Source organism: Cynocephalus volans, chromosome 10, assembly GCF_027409185.1.
Source record: "Cynocephalus volans isolate mCynVol1 chromosome 10, mCynVol1.pri, whole genome shotgun sequence".
In the NCBI taxonomy this organism is placed as follows: Eukaryota; Metazoa; Chordata; class Mammalia; order Dermoptera; family Cynocephalidae; genus Cynocephalus; species Cynocephalus volans.
In genome coordinates, this window is record NC_084469.1 from 12,928,606 (window position 1) to 12,949,024 (window position 20,419).

Below are 20,419 nucleotides of genomic sequence, written 5' to 3' on the forward strand. Positions count from 1 at the left end.
TAAAGTCTGCATAAGCAAACATATGCTATACTTACATGTCTTTCTTGGAACTATTTAGATTTTTGGAGTTTTTTTTTTTTTTTTAATCTTCATCTTCACACTACCCCAACCAAAATTTTGAGCCTGGATAGCCTTTGTTAGCTTTTCAGGTGAGAATGGTTCATTATCAGGTTAATGATACTTTGGAGGCAAGGAATAACAAGTAATGAACTCAGATCATTTCCTCTCTCACCTCTATTTAAAAAGAATAGTGACTGAAATCACTCTCCCAGGAACAACAGAGGAGATGATGGTCTGTATACATATAATCTCTTCCGTGAAATTGGCATCTGTCACGGTCTTCCCAGAAATTGAATTGCTACATCTGATGGAAGCAGAGCCTCAGGCAAGGGAATAACTGTCAGTGCTGTCCCAAGAATGTCCAGACAAACATAGTCCTCATTGAATATTCCTCTCCATCCACATATCCATTGCACATCTACTAATACTTTGCCATCTGCTTAAGTTCTGATGCAAGAGAAGAAAGCATTTTACCTGGTGTAAATGAATGTAATCAGTGTTGGCATAGCTAGAGCCAGTGTTTCATAGAATAAAAATATACGTGTGTGTGTGTGTGTGTGTGTGTGTGTGTGTGTGTGTGTGTACACCAGTGTGTGTATGCATATATGCATGTAGGTGGGGCTTACTTATCATATATATACATGTAAAAAAATACATATATACATGTATATATATGTATTGTATCAGTGCATTCTAGGAAAGTTTTTATTTTCTCTTTAGAAAGAGTTGCAACATTCTTAAATTTAATGACAAAATGTTCATTATCTTGAGGATGCTATAATGAATGAAGTTATTTGATTAATTTGACCATTTTCCACCCAATTTCTTATCTTCCCTTTGAAGTTGTATACCATTACAGATTTATAGTAATCTCTTGATATGATTACACTTTTAAAGTTTATATACTTTATATGTACATTATATAACAAAACTATTATGAGAGGTAATGATGTTTGTTAGTAAAACAGAATTTAAATATTACAAATTAAAGCAGTTGCTCATTGCTTTCATTGTCCTCTTTCTGTTCAAACATTCTGATTCACTGTGATCAATGGTTATACTTCTCTGTTATTTCTCTATTTCGTGTAATAAACTTTTATGCCAAAGTTTTTCAGCATAAAACAGTAAATATTTATTTTCTAACCCACTTTCAGAGAGTCAAGAATTCAGGAGTGGCTTTACTGGATTATTCCAGCTCTCTTGCTTTCTCTCCTGAGTCTTTCCTGAAATTGTAGTCATGCTGTTAACCAGGGCTGGGAACTGAAGAGTGGCTTAGAGGGCTGGCTGGAATATTTGTTGCAAGCTCACTCTTGAGGCTGTTAACAGGAATCTTTAGTTCCTTATCACATCACAGAAACACAGGGCCATAGGGCTGCTCACAACATGGCATCTGCTTTCCTCCAGAGCAAGGGACAAGAGAGACAGAGAGTGAGAGAGACAAAGACAAAAGCTGCAGTGTCTTTTATAACCAATCTCAGAAGTGAGTGATATACCATCACTTCTGCCATATGCTGTTGGTCACACAGACCAACCCTGGTGCAGTGTAGGAGGCAAATACACAGGAGTGTGAATACCAGAAGGTGGAGATCATGGAGCTGTCTTAGAGCATGCCTACCAGAATGCTGTTTCACAATATAATATACTTTAAAATATAAAGAACAATCTATAAATCTATATAAACAATATAAAATTCTCCATATCAGATCATTACTTTGATTATTCAGTTATACTGTTGGTGACTTTTCAAGTAGATATAATCATTTGTTTTTAAAAGTTACTTAAACTTTGCTTATAATTCCCCATGCATTCATTTGGCTTAATATGCCTTTATATCAGATCCTAAAATCGGATATATTGTTTCTCATGTTATATAAATCTCATTCTCCATTACATAGGAATTATATATTTAGAACATTAAAATGCTTATCAGTAGAATATAGGGTGTCTATGTGATTTTTGAATAAAACAAAAGTTTCTGTCTAGAGCAAGGAAAGCAAATAGATTTCAACTCACACCAACTGTCAGTTGATAGTGGCTGTCTCAGGTGTTGTTTTTAGAGGAATCCTCAGGCTTTACTCAACCTTACTGATGTATGCCTTGATCAATTAGAGATGTCTCCCATGAGTGCAGGGGGAAAAGGTGGCATGTGGGACACTTGCTACATCTTTGCGATCTTGGTCTCATAGAGCATGTTGCTAACATAGGAACTCTGCCAGGATGAACAGTAATTAAGCAACTATTAGTTGGAGTAACAAAATAGGCAATGACAACCCCCCTCCCAAATTTTTAATGAGATATTCAGTATTTGAGAGCTTTGCTTTTATGACTCTGAAGCATAACTAATTTCCAGTAGGCATGGTTTTTCTCATTTCTTTCCAGTCAGAGTCCATTAATATCCCTAAATGATTGTCTGAACTTGGGATAGGACAGTCTGTTAGGCTGTTCCCGAGTAGGAAAGAATACAGGTCATAACCTATATGTTGATAAAATTTGTCATTGTCAGCTTACTATCTTAATTAAAAGCTTCGGTTACATTGTGTCATTTCATTTATTTAAAAAAAAAAATAGAAAACACAAAAGAGAAAAATTTGAGGTTATGATTTCTTAGGCCCTAACTTTATTTTTCAAGGAGAGCCTATCTTAAGTAATTCTAATGCACTTAGAAATTAGGGAGATTGGAAAGGAGAGGGTGGAGAAGAAAGGCTGGTTTCTGGATTGGAAATCAAAAGCTACTACTTAAATTCTTGGCAGATTATTTTAGTTTCACTTTAGTAGACACGCAAGAGCCCTCCCTCTGAAAATCTCATTACTTTGGCTGCTTTGATTCATTTTCAGTGAGTTAAGAAATGTCCACTGACAGTAAGGTCTAAGGCTCGCTTGAAGAAGTATCAGTGCAATTTCTATGTGGCTGGCTTCAGGCTAGACAAGGAGATGCATGTAGGCTCCTCACTATCTTCTGCATGTGTAAGAATCTTGACACTTCGTTCTTAGAATGAGACTATGATGGCAAAACCAACAGAAGACTAAAGGAGGAAGTATGGACCTTTTTAATATTTTGCCCCCAAATGCTTATGAGCTGTGAATGTTATAAGGTATTGAAATCACTAGTGTGGATTTCAAAGCTGTAACCTTCTATGTGATAGAATAACGATGTGTTTATAACCAGTACCGAGCATAGTATCTGGTATTTGTCGGGAATGAATAAATATTTATCAAACAAATGAATACTATCATTGGAAGTTTGGGGAAGCAATTGGTGGGGGAAAAATAAGGGCTTTAGTATCAAACAAACCAAGTTCTAATGTTTATTTCACTACTTTTGAGTGTGATCGTGGCATTGGTAAGTGACTTTAATTCTCTGTACCATCCATTCTCATCTAAAAACAAGCATAATAATTTCTATCTCCCCAGATTGTTTTGAGAATTGAATGAAATTAGGTGTGTAAAGCCCCTGACAAAATTATCTGGCACATGTGAGTGTTTAAAAAGTATTAGTTCCCTCTCCCTTCGTTTATTTTATATGATTGCTATTTGCCAATAGAGGGGTTTTAAATTACAACATTTATACAGCTGCAAATAGAAACCAGTAGCCAAAACCCATATGTGTCCCACTCTGACCAGTCAAAAGCCCTGAGATAGGAGCAAAGAGGTTGCCTTGATCATGAGCCTGAGACAGATTGCTCAGGATTTTCTACAAATACCTATAAGGAGGTGTAGGAATATGAAGCGCTGTATGAGAAACTGTCATTTAAACGAAAGGCCAACCAGCTGGCTTGGGTTATTCAGAATGGCAAAGCCCACTGAAATGAAGAAAACATTCACATCTAGGCATCCAACATCAAACTCTTTATTCCCCTGTTTAACCAATGATGGGTATGATTTAGGCATGGAGCATGTTTTTCAGCATTTCATTGAGATATAATAGACATCCTCTGGGATTGCATAAAATACTTTGGAAATTCATCACCTTTCTAGGGTTATACTTTTATTTAGCTGAATGTGAAATTCTCTCTGCCTCTAAGACTTTATTTAAATTTAATAACAAATACTTTTTTGTCAAACACTTATCCTTCCAAATTTGGTTGCTATATTGTCTGCTGCAGCTGCCACAAAACACAACTGATCGGGTGGCTTAGCAGTCTCAGCCTTAACAACTCGGCCACCTCGTCCCTCTGACTGGGTGGATTAAACAACAGAAATTTATTTCCTTACAGTTCCAGAGGCCAGATGTGTCATCAGGGTTGGTTTCTGGTGAGGCCTCTCTTCCCAGCTTGTAGATGGTTGTCTTCTCTCTGTGTCCTCACATGGCCTCTTCTCTGTGTGTGCAGAGAGAGAGAGAGAGAGAGATCTGGTGTCTCTTTCTCTTCTTACAAGGACATCAGTGTCCCACACCCAAAACCTCATCTAACCCTAATTACCTCCCCAGAGACCCAGTCTCCAAACAGTCACATTAGGGGTTAGGACTTCAAAATATGAATTTGGAGAGGATACAGTGCAGCCGTAACAATTGCTTCTCCCTTAAATTACTTTCCATAAAATCTCCAGCACCTTATGTTTCTTAATCCAATAGATTATCTCCATTATAATTATATAATACTTTTTATATATTTACCAAGTTTTAGGCACATTGCAAGAATTAATCCAAACCAGTGCCTTTTCTCTTAGACCCTAATCCCCAGAACCTGTGGATATGTTAGGTTACGTAGCAAAGGAGAATTAAGGTTGCAACTGGAATTAGGGTTGCCAATCAGGGAGGTCATCCTGGGTTATCAGGTGGATCCAGTCCAATCACATGAGTCCTTAATAGTGCAAGAGGGAGACAGAGGAAGAGAATCAGAGAAAGAGATGTGACGATGGACATACAATCGGAGATATACTGTGTCACTGGCTTTAAAGATGGTGGCCATGAGCTAAGGAATGTGGGTGGCTTTAGAAGCTGGAAAGGCAGAGAAGCAGGTTCTCCTCTAGAGCCTCAAAGAGGAACATAGCCTTGCCAACATTTAGACTGTAGTCCAGAAAGACCCATGTTGGACTTCTGAACAACAGAACTATAAACTAGGAAATTCGTGTTGTTTTAAGCTACTAAATTCGTGCCAAGTTGTTACTGCAGCAATAGAAAACTAACTAATACAAGGAGTTAAAGATGGAGGGGAGAGGGTAATGGTTACAGTGTACCTAGAACATGTTAGGCATGGAAGTAGGGGATTTATACATGTTACCTCTTAAACTACTGAGGCAGGTGTTCTGTGTTTTATAGATTAGGAAACTGAGGCTCAGAGTAACTTTCTCAGAGACACAAAAGTAACTCAGTTAGTATATGGGCAATCTGGAATTTCAAATCATGTCTACATAGTCTGTATGAAAGAATAGTGACCTTGGTCTCCATCTGAGTCCTAGATCTGCTACTGTATGACCTTGGACAGGGCACTTAAACTCTCTGAGCCTCAGTTTCTCCAACTGTAAAAATCATAGAAAATAAGGTTTATGAGATTTGTATGAAAAGCAAATTGGGAAATCTGTATCAAAGAACATTAGAATGCCCAAAATGCTTATGTGTTGCATGATCTTGTCCTACTGCTGCATACCTGGACATCTGTATCAAATGAGTGATCTCAATATTAAGGGTGCCAGGGGTTGTCTTAGATCACACCTCCACTTTGTTACTCACATTAGTATTAACCAGGTACCTCTATGAAAATCTTCATCCCTCTGTTGTGTGCTAAGTGCCTAGAAACATGGCTTTGAAGGCATTCTGATCACTTCAGAGGCTGAAAATTCCAGTGTGGTAAAATCACCTCAGTAAGAGGAAGTGAGGGGTAGGATGAGCTCTTAGACCACTTACCCTCATATTTATTTGTCTTTGGTAGCATTTTATAGTCTAATAATTAAAACAGGTTTGTTTAGCTAGGAGTAGTATTTGTTGGATGTAAACAGTCATGTGCCACAAAGCAATGTTTCAGTGATGGGCCATATATGACTATGGTCCAATAAAATTATAATGGATCTGGAGGCGTGTAGTAGGCTATACCATCTAGGTTTGTGTGATGATGTTCATACAACAATGAAATTGCCCAGCGACCCATTTCTCAGAATGTTTCCCTGTCATTAAGCAACACATTACTGTAACTATAACTTGAAGACTGGGGTGCAGGTAAGTTTACATGTAACTCCAGTTATTTAGAAAATAAGCTCTAGTCAAAATTATTTGAATTATCATACTGATTCGGTTATAACATACCGCCAAATGTGTTAATAGACCTTTGCAAATTACTTGGTTATGAGAATATTGGTGAAGAGGGCTAATAGTGCTAGTTATTTGGTGACTTTGGGGCTATTTAAATAAATCTATCATTTTCCTGATAATGTTTAATTTCTACACATGTACTTCTGAATTATTTAGGGCAAGTCCACTACATTGTCATATCTGAAGATTGTTTTATCTGATCCTCAATTATAAATAAGCTAGTCTACCAGTTCTAAGTATTTTTACTCAGTGGTATAACCAGAGTAATACGTCAGTGGAATATCCAGATAACACATCCATGCATCAAACATTTATTGAGTCCACTAGCTGTGAGCTTGACCCTGGGGCTATAAAGATGAGTAGCACACTTTCCTGCCCTCCAGAAGCTAGCAGCCTAGTGGGCAAAGACAGACATATTTAGAATTCATTGCCACGTGCTGCAAAAAGTATAAGATGACTGGGAAAGGACAAAGCTTCTGACTCAGACTTCACACAAGTACTTTTACCCATAGTTGCTCAGATAACAAATTTTTTATGAATTTTATGGCAAGTACTTTAAGATATAATAACTTTGACATGTAATCTATTATCATTGTATTAATCAGTCAACACATCTTTAATTTCATCTGATAAAGCTGAAGAGCCCCTTTTAGATGGTCACTTAATCCATCCCAGAGCCTCCTTACCCTTGGCTGTTATTGAAACCAACCCAGATAACAAAGCCTCAGAAGGGAATTTAACACAGTGGTTAAATTCTCAGAAGTCGGATATTGATCTATCCTGGCTCTAACACGTGTACTGGTTTTATGACCTGGAGCAAATGATTTCGCCTTTCTCAGTATTCGTTTCTTCATAAACAAAATGGGAATATAAGTATTACTCTTTCTCTTTTTTAAAATATACAAAGGTTCTAAAAGACAGTTAAGTCCATTTAGTCACAAGTCCAAGGTGGCGCCATTAGAAACAATCAGCATTTAAAGTTCATGGGAGAACTATAGAGGATGATGATATTTTTCTATTATTGTTATTCCACGATTGTTAACTATGATTGAAGGGCTTTATAGCATTTACTCTCAAGTGGCTTTAGCACTTATACATGGTAGAGTCATTAATATTTACAAAATGCCTCAAGACTTTCAAGGTGGTCTCATAAGGAATCTTTCAAAGTCCCTTCCAGGTTTGTGATTTAACAAATCCTTCTGTAACATGATGCATATGCTTACATTTTTAAATTTTTTGTGTAGTCAGTTTAACTAACTTTTTTAGAAAAATAATATCAGAATATAAAATTAGTTGATATTTTGTTTTAAATTTTAGCTTAAGATTTTAAATTTGGTAATTAAGAAAAATACATTTAGGCAGATGTTTATCAAACTTATTTTATTGGATAAATTAAGTGAAAGCCCATATGACTTGTATTATAATTCCTACTACTTTAATAAGAACATTAAAAATGAAAGTAGCTTCTGTATTTCATGCAGTCCTACTCACAAGTACTTTGGCAATTGTCTTGCAAACTTGTTTCTAATTAAATTTAGTATGCATTAATCTATATTCTTACAGTCTTTTGATTATTGACATAAAGTAGCATGAAAATGTTATGTTTATTACCTGTTTTCTGTATTTTAAAAAAAACAGGCTCTGTGGTTTATTAAAGTTGTACAGTTATTTACTGGGAAAGTTAATCGTCATGGCTTCATGTTTTTGTTATTGAAACATAATTGATTACACATATTTGTGGGGTATAGAGTTGACTATCTATACCCGTATACAATATGTGATGATCAAATCAGGATAATTGGCATGTTCATCATTAAAAAATGTAATCATTCCTTGTGTCCACTAACCCGATCCTCCCAATTCCCCCTCCCTTTCCCACCTCTAGTCACCACAGTTCAGTTCTCCTTCTGAAAGTTCAGCGTATTATTGTTTGTTCCTTCTTGCTCTTTCTTTTTTAGCTCCCACTTATATGTGAGTACATGTAGTATTTCTCTTTCTTTGCCTGGCTTTTTATGTTTTTTAATTTTATTTTTTGAAACATAATTGATTGTTCATATCTGTGGGATACAGCATTGAATATTGATACCTGTGTGCATTATGTAATGCTGAAATCAGAATAATTAGTATATTCAACATTATACAATGTAATCATTTTTTTGTGGCCCTTTACCAATTTCTCACCAACCACCCTCCCCCCCCCCCACCATTTCCCCTTTCCCACCTCAGTTCTGTTCTCTCCTTTTGAAAGTTCAGTGAATTATCATGGTTGTTGTATCTTTCTTTCTTTTTTTATATGTTTATTTTTTAACTCCCACTTATGAGTGAGGACATGCAGTATTTCTTTCTGTGCCTGACTTACATCATGTAACATAATTTTCTATAAGTTCATCCATGTTGCTGTGCATGGAAGAATTTCACTCTTTTTTACAGCAGAGTAGTATTCCATGGTGTAGATATACCACATTTTCCTTATCCAGTCGTCTGTTGATGGACATTTAGGTTGATTCCAACTCTTGGCTACTGTAAATAGAGGTGCGATAAACATGGGAGTGCAGGTATCCCTTCAACATGATGATTTCCATTCCTTTGGGTATATACCCAGCAATGGGATTGCTGGATTGTATGGCAGTTCCATCTGTAGTTGTTTGAGGAACCTCCACACTGTTTTCCATAATAGCTGCACTAATTTACAGTCCCACCAACAGTATAGGGCGGCTCCCCTTTCTCTACATCTCTGCCAGCATTTGTTACTCTGTCTTTTTGGTAATGGCCAGTTTAACTGGGGTGAAATGTTATCTCAGTGTGGTTTTGATTTGCATTTCCCTGATGTTTAGTGATGTTGAGCATTTTTTCATGTGTTTGTTGGCCATTTGAGTATCTTCCTTTGAGAAATGCCTATTCTGCTCCTTTGCCCATTTTTTAATCAGGTTACTTGTTTTTCTACTGTTGAGTTCCTTGTATATTCTGGATCTTAAACTTTGTCAGATGTGTAGTTTGCAAATATTTTCTACCATTCAGTGGGTTGTCTTTTTGCTCTGTTAGTTGTTTATTTTGCTGTGGAGAAGCTTTTCAGTTTGATATATCTCATTTGTTTATTTTTTCTTTTGTTGCCTATGCTTTTGGGGTCTTATTCATAAAGTCTTGTCAAGTCCCACTTCCTGAAATGTTTCCCCTATGTTCTCTTTTGGGAATTCATTATAGTTTCAGGTCCTGTATTTAAGTATTTAATCCATTTTGAGTTGATTTTGGTGTATGGTGAGAGGTACAGGTCTAGTTTCATTCTTCTACATGTGAATGTCCAGTTTTTCCAGCACCATTTATTGAAAAGGCAGTCTTTTCCTCAATGTATGTTCTCACTGCCTTTGTCAAAGATCAGTTGGCTGTAAGGATGTGGGTTGATTTTGGGGTTTTCTGTTCTGTTCTATTGGTCTATTTTTATGCCAGTACAATGCTGTTTTGATTACTATAGCTTTGGAGTGTAATTTGAAGTCAGGTAGTGTTATACCACCAGCTTTATTTTTGCTCAGGGTAGCTTTGACTATTTAGAGTCTTTTTTTGTGGCTTCCTCTTGAAACATTTCTTCTTGCTTGACAGTGAGTCAGAGTAACACTAAGTGCAATAACACATCATCTGCTTTCAGCGGCTTAATGCTTACATGTCAAAGTCAGTGCAGGGATTCCTGGTTGATGGGTATGGCTTTTCTTCTGGTGTAATTTTAAGACCCAGGCTCCTTCCATGTTATGACTCTGCCATCCCCTAAACCTCCAAGGCCTCTCTACATTCATTTAGCAGGTGAAGAGTGAGAGTAGATAGGTACTCCAACTTCTTAAAAGCCCCTCACCTGCAAGAGATAAACATCAATTCTGTCACCTTCCATTGGCAAGAATTAATCACATGCTCTCATAAAGATGTAAGGGGAACCTGGAAATGTAGTATCTGCCTGGGCAGCTGCTCCCTGGTTCCAATTCTACAGTATGGAATAGAGAACATAAATTTCTGGTGGACACTGCCAAAGGATATATGAGAAAGTACAAGTATACTAACTATACAATTCCATATAATTGTTTATTAGTATCTAATAATCTAGTGTAGAGGTATCAGTGTTAGTAGGATATGTTCTTTGCTTTTTTCTGTATTTTTTTTTTGTGTGTGTGTCCTATCATGATCAAAAACAGCATTAATATTTAAGAGTTACCCAGGGCTGTAATCTGTGACTATAGAGCTGTTTCTTTCTTTGAAAACTTAATTATATCAGATTTGGACCTAGGATGTTTTAGCTCCAAACAATAATCAAAAGGAGTCTAGGCCTGTGTGTATTATTTGAAAAAATATGATGTTTTCCATATTTTTTCTCAGAAATTTTCTTTTTAGTGTTCATCTTTTACAAGTCTTCTGACAGCAATTTTTTCCAATATATGCATATGTAATATATTTCTATAGCTTTGGATTAGTGTAACATAATTTGGTATCTGAAACCTAAAATTTTTTAATTAAAGATTTCAAAAGAATTATGATTTTTTTATAGAAAATACCATAAATATACAAAAAATAAATAAAATTTGTCCTCAAGACCATAAAGATTTGGATGAAATCCTGTTAATATTTGATCAGAGTCTCACTGGATTTCCAAATGCCTAATTACAAAATGCTCAAAGTGTTCTGTGATATTTATAAAGTTCGTTAATGAGAAATATTCATTTTGATTTTAGGGGCATACTTCCAAAATTATGTAAGAGGAAACTTCTTATATATCACTGGGAGGAATAGGCCTGTAAACATATTTTTTGAATGGATACTTCATATTACTAATCTGTAGTTATTCTTATAGCCAGTGTCTATGGCAAGATTCCATGCTGCGTTATCATGTTTGGTGACTTTTTAATAATTTTATTGACATGTTCACCTTTCATTCTTCTAATTTGTTTTCAATTGAGATTATTTTTTAAGTATAAATCTTTTATTGTCATTACCCCTTGCAGTTTATGGCCAATTGTAAAATTTTCCAGTGATTCTGTTACTGGTGCCTGAAACAAACTGTATTAACATATATTTATGTATTTGTGTTTGTTTGCTGCTTCATATGAATATTAGATACATAGTATTATCCTCCCTAAAAAATGACATTGGAAGTTAATTACTTTTGGCTTATTATTCTGCAGCTTTATCTTAAATGTGATAAAATAATACATGCAAATCTTGCTAAATTCACAATGATATATAAATAGGGCCATCTACAACGGAAGATTAACAAAAGAACCTCTTTCATCATTACAGAGAATTATAAGAATGAATTTCTACCAAACCGGTGCACTTTTTGTCTTTAAACCACTTTTTGCTTAACAGGCTGTCCTAAATTTTTATTTTGAAAGAAAGCATTTTGCTTTCTCTTTTGAAAGAAAGCATTTTGCTTCTCTAGCTAGGAGGTTAGAAACATAAGGAGGGTAATTATAATGGGATTTAAATAATTCACTTACATTTCTTTGCCAATAAAATAAAGCATGTTCTCTTAGTTTTTTTTTTATAAGCTCTAAAATATGTCTTTCCATTTACTAATATTATTTACAAAAACACACAATACTGTCATCTTCCCAGATCAAATATTGTTTTCCAACAACAGATTTGGCAGCCATTCAGAGGCAAATAGTATTATGCTTTTTTGATTTTCAAATATATCTGAACTGCTGGAGATCGCTCTCCAAATCAGGTCGGATGCACTGTCTCTGCAGAAACGTTTGCCAGAGGTACTGTATGTTCAAATGGAAGATTTTCAGGTTTCGTAGTCAGCTTCATTTATTTTCCAGACCTCTAAATTTTTTATGCTGAGTAGCAACATCTCCCTTGATGAACCATGGGGTCTTTATTAATTAAACAGAGTCAACAGGGCTGATTTATTCTCTCTCTTCTCAGCTGAATTACCAAGCACACAAATCACAGAGGAAATATTTCTAATACTAGAATGTTCTCCAAGCCAGTAAATCTCGGATTATCTCATCATACCGATTATGTCAAAGCTCTTTAGCAACGGTGCTCACTAGGACATAAAATTGAAGGGTGTACAAACAAATGGCCCCATTCCAGCATCACAGGAAGCATTCCAAGTTTTTCTCACTATAATCGGAAAGCCCTAATTATCAATAAAAGTAGCCGTGATCATTTACTGAGTATCTGCTCTTTTCAAAGCACTTTAGATGCATTACCTAAATTTCAGTAGCACTGTCCAATTGGTTCCGGATGTTGTGAATGAAGACCCAGGTGTGAAATGTGTACTTGAAGCACAGAACTCATCTCTCTGTTACTGCTGTTTTATTTTTTCTAGCAAGCAGCTATTATAATTGCATGTTTGATGCTTAGGGGTATGTCTGTTTATAAGCTTTACAAAAAAGTATATTGTGAATGTAAGATTAATCAAATTTATATTAATCAAATTTGATGCTGTTACCTTTGTATTTGGAGTAAGATTGGGTGTTCTTTTGTTGGTTAAAAAGTGCTTAATGAAGATTGACTTTCTGGTGGAACTTTCTAATATTCATTGTTCGCAGTCTATAACTACATTTTTTTCTTAGACATTTTGCTTTTGATTATTTTTAATTACCAACTTAATGGAATGTTCATATATGGATAGTTACAATATTTCAAGCATGAGAATATTATTTGTAAAAAGTCAAATAGCAAGTCATGCACCTGAATTTATCCCTCAGGTAATTGTTCCTGGTTTTTTTTTGGTTTTGGGGCTTTTTTTTCCCCTTCCCTCCTACCCAATTAGGAAACATTATATGAGAGGGAGAATTTAAAATAATTTAAATAACAGTGTCTTCTTTGGACCAACATATTGTAAATGTGCTGATAAAGTATGTATACAAAGATTTTAAAATAAGCAAAGCAATCTCTTCAAGCTTTTTCCCTTCAGTTTTACGCATGTACTTTGTACAGCGTGATGTGTCCTCATTTAACCTTGCAGTGGCATTTTATCCCTCTTATGTTACACTCATTAGTGTTTCTTTAAAACTACTTTGAATCTAGGCAGCTTTCCAGTTTTATGAAGGCCTTCAAATGAAGTTAACCTGTGCCGAATCAAATACTTTAGTAAATTTCATCTCCATAATTAGAAATTCCATTAAACCATTTTAAAGAGATACTAGTAATGTGGATTATTATCAAGAGAATAATGATTCTTTGTACCACTCAACTACACTCTGAAGTTTTGAAACTATGAAGGTGTCTGGGCCTTGTCACCTTCACCTTGATTTTTAAACAACTTGAACTCTTTTACCCCATCAGGGAACTGTAAGATACGTTTTTAATATTTAAACAAGGGAGCTGAACAATTTGTAGAAATTCATTCTTGTATGAACAAACTGTATAGTATTGAATACAAACCAAACCAGTAATGACATAGAACTAAACATTTGTACTAAGTACATTTTCAGTTATTGTCATCAATAGACAAAAAGTGAGTGCATTTTTGGGATAGTTCCCCAATTGTATTCTATGGAACTCTAGCTTCGTGTAGAATAACAGGGGCATGTTAGTTTGAGTACTATTGCATACTCTTGTAGACTCATAGAGCATATTAGCATATTAAAGGCTCTGAAATTTTAAAGAAACCTATTTAACTGTGTTTAACCTAGTGAACCTCAAATCTATTTGACCATGTAATTCTATTCCTCACATAACATTTATTAAAAACTCTTGGAATATGCTTTGGAAAATGTTACTTCATAATGTAGGAGATATTTGAGAGCTGCAATCTTATTTGATCTTCATCGTGCACTTGATCTAAGACATGGTGCTGCTTCTGAGGTTGGGTTTGGGTAGGACAGAAGCTGAGAAAACTGATTTAGGATTGTTGAAGGCAGTGATGTAAACTAGGGGCTAGAAAGAGTATCCAAGAAGAGGAAAAAAAAAATCTTCATCCTAATTCCAGAAGCTCTCTGTCCAATACTCAGGAACTGGGCAGATGGTGATGGATTTAAGAGATTCATCCAGCTGAAGGCTGGGAATAAGATATTAGGTCTGAGCAAAACCATCTGCCAGTTAGGAGCACGGTTGTGTGATGTTGTTTCACCAAACAAGTTTCTTTCCTCATCTCTGCTTATGTTCTTTCCCTGAGGCACCTTTCATTATGCTAGTCATTTATTCTGAGGACACATCAGGAACCATAAATTCAGAGATAAGAAACATAGTTCCTGCCCTCAAGGAACTTCACAGGTAGTAAGAAGGCCTAAAAAAAAAGACAGGTATTTATAATATAGTATAATAAGAGATAAGACTATGGGCACAGTTTAGAGGAATCTAAAGGGAGATTTGGTGCTTTAGAATTAGTACAAATTAACTCGTCAGGGGAGAGGATTGTGGCAGAGAAGAAGGTATTGTTGAGGCAGGTGAAAAACTGAGGTATTTCATACAATAGAGTATGTATTTCATCCAGAAGGCATTGATCGGTCGGAATGAACTTTTAACAGGCAAGTGACAATGTATGGTTTGTCACGTAGGAAGATCTCTTGGCTGGAGCGGAGAATGAATTAGAAAAGAACTAGAACAGAGGCAGGGAGACAAGCTATTTTAGTGATCCAGGCTATTCTGCTGGAAAAGGAGAGGGAACAGATTCCAGAGATGTTACAGCTGGACAATCATAGGACTTGCTGACTGACTGAATATTAGGTAAGGAAAAGAGAGGAGTCAAAGATGATACATTCACCTACATTCCTTTTTACCAAAGAAGAAAGAAATGGTTTTCACTGAACCTTAAAACGTGTCTAAAACTTAGTAAAACTGTTGGATCCAGTCCTGCTGCCTATCACAAGGGACTGCAGTAAGCAGTATGGAAGCAGTGTTACCAGGACCAGTACTTGCAGGGATGGATAGAAAGACAATCCTTCAAATTCTAACTGCATTCCTTGTTCTTCCCAAGTCACGTAACACAGACTACATCCTGGATCCATCCCGTGATGAGTGTCCTGAACCTGTCTTGCTCAGAGGAAAATGAAGACGATTGCTCTAGAGAACCTCCCGACCAGAAAAGTTGATGGTTTTCTGTAGGAAGCGGAGCTCCATGATCTTCTGGCATCTCAGTCTACATAGATGACATGAGCAGACACACACAACACACAACTCTGAGACACAGTGGTCCAAAATAGGAATAAAGCATGTACGACATGAAGCATAAAATATGGACTCTAGATTTAGGTTACATTTATAAAACTTTTTGATATTACTGTATACATTTTAAAAGATCAATTGCCACTACAGTAGTTCTTTAAAAGTAATCTAGTCATATTTTTTGAAATCACATATAACTAGATTTTATAATATGTGTACTTCTTTCATATATATCTTTGTAATTTTATATGTAGTTTTTTTGTAGATTATCAGATATGATGGTTTTTATGATTAAGACTGATACTGAAAAATATGTGAACCTAGTGACACACTTCATTTATTTGATAAATCACTAACCTTTTATATTTGTATCTTAGGAAAGTAATCTTAGCAAGCTCTTGGGGGTTTAAGGATCTCATTTAGACTTCCTCATGGGCAACTGAATACAGCTTACATCTTTATGGGGCTTTCTAATTTACAAAATGCTTTTCAGAACTTGTTTTATTTAAATCATACAACATGCCTGTGAGGCTGATCTAGTGGGTATTTTTATTCTTGTTTTTCAGTTAGGAAAATAGTGTCTCAGGGAGATGAAACACCCTGTCCCAGGGCTGAGACCCACACCTAAGTCTCCTGATTCTGTGTCCAGTCCCCTTTCCCTGCACCCTGCTGTCCCTGCAGGGGGAGGCCACAACCCAACACGCAGGGCACCGTGGTTCTGTTGATGCAGCTGGCTCTGCAGCTGTGCATTCCACAGAGATTCAGGAGGCACCTCTTCAGTCAACCACGGCCCCTCCATAACCCCATATTCTGTTCCTATAAACCCTTCCCCCATCTTCACCCCCACACACTTTACCAGGTAGGGCCACTGTTTGTGATGTTTTCTCAACAAGCTTCTTTCAGCAGGTCCTATTTTTCTAGAGTAAAGGGACTGGCTCCCATCAGTGGTTTGCCCTGCTCAGGTTGCCCTTGCCAGAGGCAGAGTTTGAGGGGAGTTAATGAATCCAGAATCTCCTCTCCTATGAAGTCCAGGTTGGCCTAGCTCTTGCTGATACCACCCCCTACACTGATCACACTTTAGATCATACATTTTCATTTTGAAAGGAGGCTACTAGACAGTTTCTGCAGGGAATGAGCCATTGACTTAGAGTGCTAAAGACTTTCCCTCAGTTTAACGATTTACACCTGGGGCTGGCAAATGGGGAATGGAGTGGGGAGGAAGTCACTTGGTGTGAGATTTCAACCGAATAATAAGAAGGGTGTTCTTACCCAATGTTATATCATTCCTAAGAAGAATGTGATTACAAATTATTAATTAATGAGAATAACCTGTTCTCACGTGACACATGATGATGTAGAGAAGTTAGTGTTTTGTCACTCTGGCGTCTTCTCTTTCCCCTCCCCGCCACCACTCCTCCTCCTCCTCCTCCTCCTCGTCCTCCTGTCCTCCTGTCCTCCTGTCCTCTTCCTCTTCCTCTTCTCTCTCACTCTGCCTCTCCACACCCTCCCTCGAAAAACAGGCAGGAAAAAGGAACTCAGAACCTTGAAGTTATAGTCGGTATCTTGAGGATCACCTGATTCAATGATTTTCAAATATCTTTTGGTGAAAAAAAAAATTATTTTTCAAGTAAAGCTTGTGTAGAATGCCAATACATATAACGGATGTGTTTCAAATAGCACTGCTCTGCTTGAAACAAGATGAAGGCAACTCAGAGCAAGTAAAGCAGCCCCAGCCCTGCTGTGCAAACCTAGAGCTCCTTAGAACCCAGTGTAGGAACGGTCTCACAACCGCTTCATAGATGAGTGCACTGAGACCCGAAGAGTTCATACGGTGAGTTAGTGTCTGGGCAAGATTAGACCTAGATCCTAAGACTCCTAGTCTACTGAATTCCATATGGTATATAATACACGTGTATATGGGGAATATAGGTATATATTGTGCTCACCCATACATTCCTGAATATACATAGGATTCATGATTTATGTCTTGAGTAATGATATAAAGTCAAAACCAGGCTGATAGGCAGTCATTGGCCCTGAGAAGTTGCAGAATGTCTGGAGAAGACTGTGCTTCCCCTGACAGCTATTCAAACATTAGGAAGCTTCAGGGAGACAAGTTTCGAGAAAAGCCCTGGAGGGAGTTGTTTCCTTGTGTCCCCCAGAGGTGAGTGGATTCTCAAACACCTGGAGTGACTTTTACATAGTATCTATAATTGTGAAAGTCAGACTTTTTACTGTTGTCAAATTAATGGTATGAAATTTCCCTCCCCTACTGGGAGTGTTTTCTAGTTTGTTCCTAGTGAGGTAAACACAAGTGATGCCCCAGTCACTTAAGAGCAAGGACCTCAGGTGCACAGTCCACTGACACCTCATCTTTTAACTGCTCTTTTGTGTCACTTCCCTCCCTGTTTCTGTCGAATACCTAATGGGAAAGGCCTATGAATGTTGTGATGATGTTTATTGAGCATTTTGTGCTGTACGTTATGATGAGCAGTTTGTGCATTGGAATTCATTATCTTCTTTAAACCACTTCATGAGGTAGGAACTGTAATTATCCCCATTTTGAAAAGAAGAACTTAGGTTTAGAGAGAGTTAGTAATCCTTGCCTAAGGTTCACACAGCAGCTTCGTGCAGAAGTGCTTCTGTCTTCTAGTCAGGTCTCTGACTCCAGAGCCTGTTCTCTAAACCGCTGTGCAGAGCTGCTTAGATTCTTTGTCTGTGGGTCAATTTTATAAAGAGGCACATTCTAGTTCAGTGCCCTAAGGAACTTTCTGGAAGTAACGAGCACATCAGAAAAGAATTTCCCAGGGGAAAATGGAATTTCTGTCCCAGCAGGTTTCAGTCAATCTGAACCCCTTATTATGGGAATGTTGCTAAGGAGGTTCAGTGCCTAAATTGACTGGACCAGCTCAGCACTGAAACTCCCTCCTCTTTATGCTTCTGTGGGCTCTAAGTCAACAGCTAAATGCCCTAAGAGACGCTCAAAGAAACACACGGTGGGGACTCAATGAGGATCTTGTACAATGCAAATAGAACCTCAAAATTATATTTCGTTAAGTCAACATTTAGGCAGCCAGTCCTTCTTTAACATGAATCAACCCTATCAATGTGGTTATCATAAACTCAGCTTTTAGGATTAGAAAATCTGAACGTTCTCATGTCTCTCCTTGGTTAGCCATTCTTACTCATCCATCCCCTGAACATTTACTGGGTGGCAGCAATGTGGCAAGCGCTGTGCTAGGCACTGTGGTGAAGTCAGCAAGAGCTAACCATTTCCGGTGCACTGCTTCCTCTTGATTTTAACAAACAACAACAAAAACTTTTTGGGTGCCAGAATTAAACAGCGTTTTAATTTTTGAATTTTAAAAATACTCTCTTCATTAAAAAATCAAGTGCTATGGAAATGAATGAAGTAAAATATAGTCCATCTCACTTTCCAGAGGCAGCCACCACTAATACTCTTGGTGAGTATTTTTACTTAAAGGAAATCACACTGGGAAGCAGCTTGCTTCTGATTGTTATGCTGTGGTTGTCATACTGTGGTTGTCTTTTCATGTCTATACACAGAGTAATGATATATTTCAAATGTCTACGTAAAATATCACTACCCAGATAACCTGTAATTTGTGTAGCCAGCGATTTATTGATGAACACTTAGGCATTGTAAATTTTCTTCTGTTACTAACAATGTCCCAGTGAATATGTATATACTCATTAAATCCTTTTCCTCATATATCTCTTCCCTCTTGGGCAAGTATGTCTGTAGTGTGAATATGTTCATAAAAGTAAATTATTTGATCAAAGCTAGGTCAAAATTACATTCATTTTAATTTTGGTAGATGTTCATAAATTCTCCTCCATAAAGGTAGGACCAACTTACACTACCAACAGTAGTATACGAGAGCCTTTTTTCTCTATATGATAGGACTGTTTTTAGTCCAAAGTTTGCCAATACTCTTTCTGATTGTTTTTTGTCCTTTGAATAACCTTTCCGTCATTGTCCAAGAAGCCGAATGTTTTAATCATTAGGTTTTAGATTTTCTTTAGCAGTAGAGAATGACTGGCTGTATATAGGGGACTCTAGCAGTGACTACTTCATTATATGTCAAACACATCATTTCTTTCTTTTTCTTACTTTCCATATAATGGTAGTGAGGACCAACTTTTAAATGACCTCACGTGGGTGAGAGCCCTTGGTAAAATACAAAGCATAATACAAATGCACCTACAAGTTCTTTGGGCCTCGGTCTCCCCATCTATATAATGTAGATAATAATCCCTTGCCTCTTCCCAAACCAATTCAACTCAGCAAACATTTCCTGGTGGCATTTTCACCTAAATGCCAGGCAAAATGTAAAATTTTTGTCACCATGCTGAATAGTACTGATTCCCAAATCAAGGAACTCATAGTCTAAAACCTTTTTTCTTTCTCTTCTTTTTTCTCCAAAATCTTTTGTTTTTCTTTAAAGGTATAAGAAATTAGGGGTTGGTTTATTAAGAACCCCTGAAAAGAGACCCTTTATCATTCTCTTAAATTTGAATGATTCCAAAATAATGTTAACACCCCTTGACTAGAAAAGGAAAAGGAACATGCCGTATGACAAGCCTCTCCAATAATAAATGCAAAGCAGCTGTCGAAATATAGTCAAACAATATGTTCATAAAGTGTTTGCACAATTGGTAAATGTTATCCATTTTCTATGGAGAAATGGGACATTTTTATTTTCTCTATTAAGTGAAATGCAACTGTTTGAAGGCTTAACACACTTGACATTTTTACAATATAGATACAGAAAGAACTGAACTAACATTAAAACAACTTACACACTAGATTGCATGTAACTTTTGAGAAGAGGAAAAGAACTTTAAACAGAATATGCCTATGGCACTTAACTTTAGAAATGAAATACCCAAGGTGTTTTAACCACAACTATCCACATGTAATATTATTGTACCTGCATGATCATTTTGTAAATATTAAATGTGGTTTTATATTGTTGCCTTCATATGATTTTT

The 20,419-nt window shown here is 36.7% G+C and overlaps 1 protein-coding gene across 4 annotated transcripts in view; it reads left to right on the forward strand.

Moving 5' to 3' along the window:
• The window catches only part of STXBP4 (syntaxin binding protein 4), a 179,754-nt gene extending 164,293 nt beyond the window's left edge, over positions 1–15,461 (forward strand). For all 4 annotated transcript variants that reach the window (XM_063110231.1, XM_063110234.1, XM_063110232.1 and 1 more), the window contains one exon: positions 15,216–15,461. In XM_063110231.1, coding sequence (XP_062966301.1) covers positions 15,216–15,330 — 115 coding nt within the window. In that variant the 3' untranslated portion in view covers positions 15,331–15,461. The remainder of the gene's footprint in view (positions 1–15,215) is intronic.
• Positions 15,462–20,419: the final 4,958 nt, after the last annotated feature.